A 9,639-nucleotide genomic window follows, 5' to 3' on the forward strand; every position below is an offset into this window, starting at 1 on the left:
TTTATTGAAAATATAAAAAATTTAAAATTTTTAATGTATTTATTTTATATTCATTAAATAAAAACATTTAAAAATTTTTACTAATAATAAGCTTACCATATACCCTTAGAACACATGTTAGTTAAATTCTAAAAGAAAATATCATAGATTTTAATTATTATTCATGTTTGTTGGTTTGATTTGCTCTAGTTGTTGAAACTTTTACGTTCTTTTGTTGTGTTTCTGTATTTGTTTGGTTTGTGATCAATCTTGATGGCAATGCCAAAAAGGTTGATTCACAAATCAAAACTCTTCTCTCCAATTTTGGGTCAAGTAAATAACAGCGATCCAAAAAAAAAAATTGAAATTATCCATTTAACTACCCATCTTAAATCATATAATTTCCACGTCCCTCTATTTTTCTATCATTTTGGATAATGAAATCATACCATATCATATTATATACAAAGGAGAAAAATAATGTTTAAAGTAGACAAATTATGTCCAGATCATCTTGCATATATCTTAAAGGATAGCTTAATTAAAGGAATGGTGTTGAATCTGGAAATACACAAAGCTTGTTTGTCACTTCAACTACTGCAGTACTCTGCAGATTCATCATCACCAAATTCATCATCATCATCATCTTCTTCCCACTCATCATAAAGAAGAGATTTTATCTGCTGCGCTCTCAATCTTTCTTGAATTCTGTCTCTGATTGCTGTTCCCTATTTACGAGTAAACAGATGACAGATAAAATCAGTGAGTCAAATCAGAAGATTTTAGAAAATGGGATATCTACATAGGACTCAACAAGATCGATCACATGCAGAAAATTTGGTCATTTGCTGCATTATGAGAGTTCTAACCATTTTGTGGCAGCCTTCTTCAAACATTTCGAGGAAACCAGCTACCAATCGATCGGCATTTTCGATCCATTCAGTACGCCTCATTCCCGCTACTGTTTGTATCTGAATAGTTCAATGGAGAAAGTCTTGCTTATTTGCAGTGTAAAAAAAATGCAAATGACACTACGTAGAGATTTTTCAAACTGCCCCTTGTGCACTTGCTTTGACGGCTAGGGATAAAATCCAGCAATTATGTAAATTAGAAGAGAAATGTTCCTTTTACTCATTCTTCCTTGTAAACCAAGTCAACTCACTCTCCTCCACCATTGGACAGGGTGTGGGATCCAGATTCAACACCGAAAGGGAGTTAGTCGGCTTGGCACAGAAAGAAGAGTGAGTGAGTGCAACTCAAATTAGAATGCTGGGGTCCAATATATATGGTTTCTCTTATTCGCAACAAAAAGAAGAGTCTCAAACATTTCACCACATGAACAACAGTCTAAAACAATTTACCATATAAAGAACAGTCTCAACTACATTCAGCTGGAAACAACATTCTCTTGGGTCAGAGAATGTACAAAAGAAGTTTAACAATAAATCATTGAGCCATATCAATTTACAATGAGAATGAAGCAGATAGAGTATCTCCTTATATGCATTGTTAACGTCATTAGCTACTTAGCTCAAGCATATACTCCAACTATTTTATAGTAATAGCAACAGGCCCAAAAACAAAAAAGAAAAGAGGGGGGGGGGGGGGATCCAACTCCAAATAGAGACTAATAAATTGAGCTTCTTTTCTCCTTTAAGATTGTGTCAGAACTAGTGTCAATCACAAAAGAATTGCAGAATAACGATCATTGACAATGTATCAAGAACCCTAAATATACAACTGGGAAAGTCAGTCCTGAGGAGAATATGAGCTTCTGTCCACCCTAATAGTGTTTGGTTAGAGAAACAGATAAAGAAATACAGGGACATAGAGACACAAGAATTACTTGGTTAGGAAAATAGGTACAGAGCCAACAACTGGTGTCTTGGGACAAAGATTCCTGCATTCTCTGCATTCCCAAAAAGGTGGGATGGAGACCAAACACTGGACAGAAACGTTTTCCAGTTTTGTCTTTGGCAGATGGCTGGCAACATTCCAAGGTGGCAGGTGGCTTTCCAACAAACGGTAAATTGTCTCTTTCATGTGTTTTTTTCCTTGTCCCTTGTGTTTTCAGACAAATTCTATTCCCACTATCCCTGTGTATATATTTGTTTACCTAACTAAACTCTCCCTATTCTCCTATTTATCTCATTCACTCCCTAACAGCCTCCTAACTACTTTCACTGACCAAAACTTGGCAATTACTTAACAGAGTTAATTGCTGCCTCACACTCATTTGTCTTCCCCTTCCAGTTCTATACTAAGTTACTAACCCAAAATGGTTCCTAACAGACTACTCCAGGTTTGTATCAGGATCTTATATTTCAGGTCAACAAGTAGTTTTTTAGTGCACAAATTAAAAGGAAGGATTTCCAGTGAAACTCAGTTCAAGTTTTTATGCTTTTTCTTGGGTGGTAGGTTGGCAAAAGAATTAAAGGATTTGTTCAGCTTGACACCGAACACTTAAACCCTTCCTTGTTTCCTACAGATGGCGTTCAAAACTAAAACTACATATCATTTTTGAAACTAAAACCAAAATTTAACCTAACACCATGAATGACCAAAATATTACAAGAAAAAACTTAAGAACCACGCAATAAGCACATGCCTACAACTTACTTCTACAGGTTTGCCTATGATTAACAAGGAAACTTAACATTCGTAACAAATAAAGAACTCATTGAGTTATAGAAGCAAAAGGTTTAAATCTTTTTCAGCAGTTCTTTTGATAATACAAATAATTTCCCAATCACAATCCAAACAGGAAATATGGCTAATTTCCTTTCTTTCAGTTTTCTATTCACTGCAGCTCACAGCCTCACACCACTGAAAGGTTGACTACAATTCATTTCAAGTTCTAAAAGCATCTTTTCATATGCAAAAGTTAGTAGCATTTCATGACCGCAACCCACTTTCATTGAAACACTAGATTTCTTCATATATTGAAATAAAAGGAAAATAACATCAACCATTAAGTTTAAACATAAACCATCTACTTAAGAAAAGCTGACAGCTTAATGTTATACTAAGAATAACACAAGATAAAATAAGATAAAATACATGTAAACAATTACTGATGTAAATAGAGTCGATGCAAATAGCTATGATCATTATCAACATTGTTACCTTCTTTCCCACTGTCTCTTGCTGCTTCTTCACTCTCTCACGCAATTTTTTAAGTCCCATGTTCATTCTCAACCTCTTCTCCTGTGAATAACAGATCATGCAACACAGATAAGCCCGCCCACGACAAAAGTAAGTTAATGAGGCAACTGATAGGTAACACAAAAATCTTGAGAATTTGCAAAACAAAGGTGTGAAACAAAGAAACCTTGACATAGCTGACACCCAGATCCTTTCTGGTATAACCACGGTCCAAGTTACGCATTACATACTGATTATAATCTTTGATTATTCTCATTATGATATCTGAAGTAGAAATTCCATCGGTCCGCTTTGTTTCCTTAAACTTTCCAATAGACTTAACCTATTTAGGAAACAATACACATAAGATCATCGATGGAAGCTGAAGATCAATACGTGACTGGGAAAAAATATAAAACAAAATTTGACCATGTTATAGTTCCGCCAGAAATATATAGAGAAAAAATAATGGCATAAAAGTGGATGAAAGATTCAAATAGTCAATTGTGAACAACAACGATGACCCATTCGTGACACCAAGTAAATGTCAATGAGATAGCAATAGGAGAGAGAAGAGGGGGGAGGGAAGAAGAACATTCAGTTCTTACATATTCATAGACATCCTTTCCAGCTCCACTTGTATCAGCATAACTAAATTTTACATTAAAGAAGAAAAGGAAGTGTTAACGTATTTGAAAACATTTTTAAAATTATATTTTGGCAAAATATCATGTATAATATGGTTAAGATTAATAACGCAAGGATGCTGTCACAGAGACAAAAGCACCTCTCAAAAAAATCCAAGAGAATAGAGAATAAATAGTGCTAATAACAGTAAGAATAATATTATAACTAATATCTAAATTTTAGAAATTTTAGACCGACATACGCTCTAATGGTCGATTAGCTATGTGCAGCCATATAAAAGTAACCAATGCACAGAGCATTCCTCCTTTTCCACTTTAGTAACCCACAGACAATCTTCTCCTTCCCATATCATCCCATTTTCATACTTTTTATAAGCCTTTTGAAAGAATAATAGAATACAGCACATCTTTTTCCTTCTAGACAGTTATATCTTCAAATAAAATGAAATATAAGCAATGAAACTTTGTATTCCAGTCCCAAACACTATGTTAAAGATTTGAGTTTTGATGTTTAGGATATGGCATTCAATAGTCATAACTCATAGCATGTTATCTCAATGCTTCTTATATTAAATGCACAGCAATGCTCTCCAATCTGTGTTGTATGTCTCAAGTATCGTGCATGCATCCTAGTTAATAACCATAAATTTTTCAGATAGCCCACCTGCGAGTATATCTCAGGGTCTATTCAATGTAAAGTGTAAACTTACTCTATGAGGGAGTTGATAACTTTTCATCAAGAAGTTACCAACTTTGAAGAGTGAACAAATACAAAGGAAAACACTTAGCCTGGGGCAGGTTAACCTTACGGAAGAGAATCATGAGCCACATAGTCAATTTGATGCTTGTCAATGAATTCCTGTGTGATTACCCATGGCGCATCTGGTATAACTTCATCAACCCACCTGTAGCAATGACGACTCAACTGCGTCACATCCTAAATACTAACACCACTAATAAAGCAATTAGGCAAGTTTGAAAATTTAAAAACAACTCAAATAAGCCAAACAGATGTACTGAGTTATTTTCATTTGATTGATTCCGAGGACTAGTTGGGCTTTAGGAAGCAACAAAAGCAAATGAAAATCTCCCATCAAAAAAGAACCAACCAAAATAATAACATGGATGGTAGACCTCCATAGATATCTACAATAAAATGAGGATGCCAAAAACTAGTACTTTAGTCAGCGCAGCTCAGAGGGAACTTAGTATCCGAAATCAGCTATGAACTTTGCATCAGAACTTGGTATAATTTTACTCAGTTAGCCAGTTACTTGAATAAAAAACCACTAGCTCTAAAAATGGAAACAAAATGACACTCATGAATGAGTTGCCCTAAACTATTCTTACATGTATCTTTCATAGTTTCATTATCTATCATCATTCATGTTGCTATTTCTGGAAATTAATCTACAGAAGCATCATGGTCAAAAGCCACAAAATTAGTTGCCCAAAAGAGTATAATGAGAGTTAAAAAAAAAGGTGAATTTCAAATCCAAGTCATCAAACTTCATTCCCAAAACCTTTCCAGACTTGATGCAACTACAATTATTTTTCCTTTGTGATAAATAAATAAAACACGAAATAGAAGATTTATCAGAGCAGCGTACAATAAAAGGAGAGCAATATCAATATCAATATAAACTATCTAGCAAAGACAAGAGAACCTGCAGTGGCGAAGAGATTCATAGCGTTCCTTGTCAGTCATAACAGTTTTTCCCTTATACTTGTGTGTGATCTCATCATTGCAGCATCCAACAAGCAGATATGTGTTTGGAAACCTTCAATTAACAAGGAAGAAAAAAAAAAGGCAAAAAACAGTTGCAATAACATCAAGCACTTCATTCAAGCAACAACAAACACACAACAATTTGCAAATACCCAAAAGCCAAACAACAACAAACAACAAAGCATGATCCCACTACTTCACGTCGGCTACATGGATCAAACGACATTGCACCTTGTCATGAATCAGTCCTTTTATACTTAAATCTCTTTCCATAAGTTTATTCATAATTTTTCTATCAAACTATCTCCCATCAAATCCACCATCTATATTCAACATGTTATACAAACCTCAATTATAAGAGGAAAAGATAATAAAAAATAACTAATAAAAAACCCGCAAAAAACCAGTGAAACTTGAGCGGTATTACTGAATTTTAAACCTCCAAAAAGCCCAAAGAAACAGTAACAACTAACATAGGGATTAGACTCAAAATGATAAAAATTTATGATTAATTACAACAAAAGCAGTAAAAGCGAAGTAGAGTGGACAAAAATTGAAAGAAAAGAAAGTAATACAGTTTTTTGGCTTGCTCGAGAGAACGGGCATGGCCGAAATGAAAGAGGTCGTAAATGCCATCAGCGTATACACGAACGGTTTTCTGATCACCAATTTCACATTCCTCTTCGGCTTCCATGTCTGAAAGGTGAACGCTCAAACACTCGAAGCAGAATGCACAGGCAGCACTAACTTCACTGTTACTTATGGCACCGGTCACACTGAATTAAATAATTACGATTTTGATAAGCAGGCAATGACTTAATAATTAAATAATTTAATAAATACTGATGCGGCCTGACATGAATTTAATAGTTAAAAATTATTAAAATAATTTAATAAATTTAATTAAATTATTATTTATTAAATTTTAATTATCAGTTTAATATAAAAAAATTATACGTAAATTTTATCTAATTTCTTTTAAGATTTTAATTTTGTTATTCTTATTTATGATAAATAAACTAAAAATCATATGTTAAACTCATTTGTACACTTATGGTTTGTTTATTTTTCACCCTATTATTTATGTAAATGATCCAACGTTTCTTCTTTGCAAGCATTTATCAAAACCATTTCATATAGCCGGTTGAATTGAGAACAGGTAAACGTAAACTTGTCTATTCTAGATTATTTTTGCATTTAAATGGGACATACAATCTACTTGGTCAAACCGTAGTCAATTTCGTTGAAATCCGTATAAATCCCGTGTGAGCCGGCCTAGTTTTCAGACCGAATCCGTTTGCTTTGTGAGTATCTTCTATGCATTCTTAAAAAACGCTTAATTGGTAATTTAGTATACATATTTCATTTTTTCATGCTTTTAATTTTGTGGATGATATAATACGTCTCCAAGTATCTATCTAACTTATTGATGGACCGCTTTCTTTATTTTTTATGTAATGCCATGCTATTTTAATGGCAAAATATGGATGATCGATTGATGGGTCCCTAAATTGTGATGGCAAATAATAAGCATTCCATACGTTCACAAATAAATTTTGAAGCAACGACTTTAGATTCCTTTGGGAAAAGCTCTGCATACAAGCCATTAGGACTTGTATGCTTTACAAGTTCATTAAACAATAAAATCAAATTACGCGCTGCTCCACGTACGACTACATCCCTTCTTCTTCTCCTTCTTTTTCGATCGTTCTTTTCTCCTCCTTTCTCACTGGTTTGTTCTTCGTCGTTGACGTTAGTTTCTCCACATACTGTTACGGCACGTTTTCATTGTACCTTCTTCTTCTTATTGCTGCACGTTCTTCTTCCTCTTCCTCTTCTTCTTCTTCTTTTCTTTTGTTTCTTTCCTTCTCTTTCTCCTTCTTCATTTACGTGCTTTTCTCTCTGTTTTCTTTCTTCGTTATTCTCGATTTCTATTGTTTTTTGACATCAAGCTCTGAAATCGTTTTTGAAAAAGAAGAAGTAGCAGAAGACGAGGAGGAGAAAGAGAAAGAGTTCTGAATTATGCATGATTTTGGGTGTATTTCTTTAAATCCTTTGGGTGTATTTTCTGTAATCTTTTGGGTGTATTTCTATAATCGTTTGGGTGAATTCCTGTAACTGTTTGGGTGTATTTCTGTAATCTCTTGGGTGTATTTTATGTAATCGTTTGGGTGTATTTTCTGTAATCTCTTGGGTGTATTTTATGTAATCGTTTGGGTGTATTTCTGTAATGCTTGCCATTTTTTCTGAAATGAAAAATACACCCATAGATATCAGTAAGATACACCCATAGATATGAGTCAGATACACCCATAGATATCAGATATCACTCAAATACACCCAAAGGGTTACAGAAAATACACCCAAAGGATTTAAGAAAATACACCCAAAATTCGTTGAAGTACATGCATAATTCAGAACTCTTTCTCTTTCTCCTCCTCATCTTCTGCTGCTTCTTCTTCTTCAAAAACGATTTTACCATGAAAAATCGAAAAAAAACGAGAAAACAGAGAGAAAAGACGTAAATGAAGAAGAAGAATAAGAAGAGGAGGAAAACGAGGAAGAAGAACGTGCAGAAACGAAAGAAAAGGAGAAGAAGAAGAGTAAGAGGAAGAAGAACGTGCAGCAAGAAGAATAAGAAGAATTTCAGAAACCATGAAAATCGAAGAAGAAGAAGAAGAAGAAGAAGAAGAAGAAGAAGAAGAAGAAGAAGAAGAAGAAGAGGAAGAGGAAGAGGAAGAGGAAGAGGAAGAGGAAGAGGAAGAGGAAGAGGAAGAAGACGAAGGTGAAGAAGAAGAAGAAGAGAAGAAGAAGAAGAAGAAGACGAAGAGAAACCGTTTGAGTGGGGCGCGTGTAGTTACGCTCCATTCAAAGTGAGTTAATGCGCGTGTTAATGAAGTTTGGGCTGATAACTTGTAAAACTTGTACGGCCTTTTTACTTGTATGTGTAGCAGGCCCCCCTAATAATTAGTTTTTCAATCGGTTTAAATGTGTCAAAGATTTGAATCTCATCTTATACATGTAATAATTTATTAACTAATCATAAATTTTTAGATTAAATTTCGATTTACAATAAATTAATTCTTATTTTATTAATTTAAAAGATATGATGAAAAATCAAATAAATAAATTTTGGACCAAATACTTAAATTACTTTATAACAATATCTTTATTAAATATTTTGGGTTTTAACAAGTTTTTGTTATTTTAAAAATTTTAAAAACGACAATGTTAGGTAGACAAAAAAAAGTCAGAACTTGCTTTTTGTTTACCAAATATTTTTGCTTTAAAAATTATTGTTCACAAATTTGTTTTTTATTGCTTTAAATAAAATTTTTAATAAATTTTATTATAAAATAATTAAATTTTTAAAAATATTATCATAAGACAAACTAAATTTCTTGGAAAAAGCTAATCCATATTAAAGACTCTTAAAATAATAAAAATATTTGATTTAGAATTTTTTAAAAATAATTTGAATATTTACTCTAAATTCTGTTAGATGGCCAAGATGAAGCAAACGGAAGCAGAGAAAAAACAATACGATTTTTGTTGTAAATTTATGGTATGATTGAATAATAGAAAGTGATGGAATTTACTTATATAGTTATATTCATCAAAAGATTAAAGACAATACCTTCTCATTCTAACAATAAAATTCTGATGAAAAAAAAATCTAGTTGTCCACTAATATTCCACTTTTAGCAATGAAGAAATTCTCCCTAGTTCAAAAAAGAACAAGTGATGATTGAACTTATTGAAGGGTTTTCTTACTATCCATTTATTGCACTTTCAATCTACTCTTAAAGCTTTATTTCTCACATTTATTGTTTTACACTTCATTCACACCTAACTCCTATCTACTTTGATTGTTACATAATAATGACTACTATAACTACCCGGCTACTTCATCATCTATGTGAACTTCTTATCCTTTTCAAAGAATAATTTGACAGCGAAAAGTAGAGGGGAAAATATTATAAAAAAGAAAGATATTGAAGATTTTTGGTAGTGACTATATTGCCTCGTATAGTCGTATGTACTAGCACCGAATAATTTTATGATATAACATTCAGAAACTCAGCAAGAGTTTCATCAATAAAACCAATAATTGATAAAATAATTTGAGATAGGCAAAGT

General features: G+C 33.0%; 1 protein-coding gene across 1 annotated transcript; it reads right to left on the bottom strand.

The window, feature by feature from the left end:
* Positions 1-367: 367 nt before the first annotated feature.
* On the bottom strand, positions 368-6,672 carry LOC112796503 (choline-phosphate cytidylyltransferase 1). The gene is made up of 8 exons (XM_025838973.3): positions 6,075-6,672; positions 5,438-5,551; positions 4,580-4,675; positions 3,732-3,774; positions 3,311-3,466; positions 3,106-3,186; positions 849-950; positions 368-707 (listed from the first exon to the last, which is right to left on the bottom strand). The coding sequence occupies exons 1-8, from the start codon at positions 6,191-6,193 to the stop codon at positions 570-572; spliced, it is 849 nt and encodes a 282-aa protein (XP_025694758.1). The 5' UTR covers positions 6,194-6,672; the 3' UTR covers positions 368-569.
* Positions 6,673-9,639: the final 2,967 nt, after the last annotated feature.

This window comes from Arachis hypogaea, chromosome 4 (assembly GCF_003086295.3).
Source record: "Arachis hypogaea cultivar Tifrunner chromosome 4, arahy.Tifrunner.gnm2.J5K5, whole genome shotgun sequence".
Classification (NCBI taxonomy): domain Eukaryota; kingdom Viridiplantae; phylum Streptophyta; class Magnoliopsida; order Fabales; family Fabaceae; genus Arachis; species Arachis hypogaea.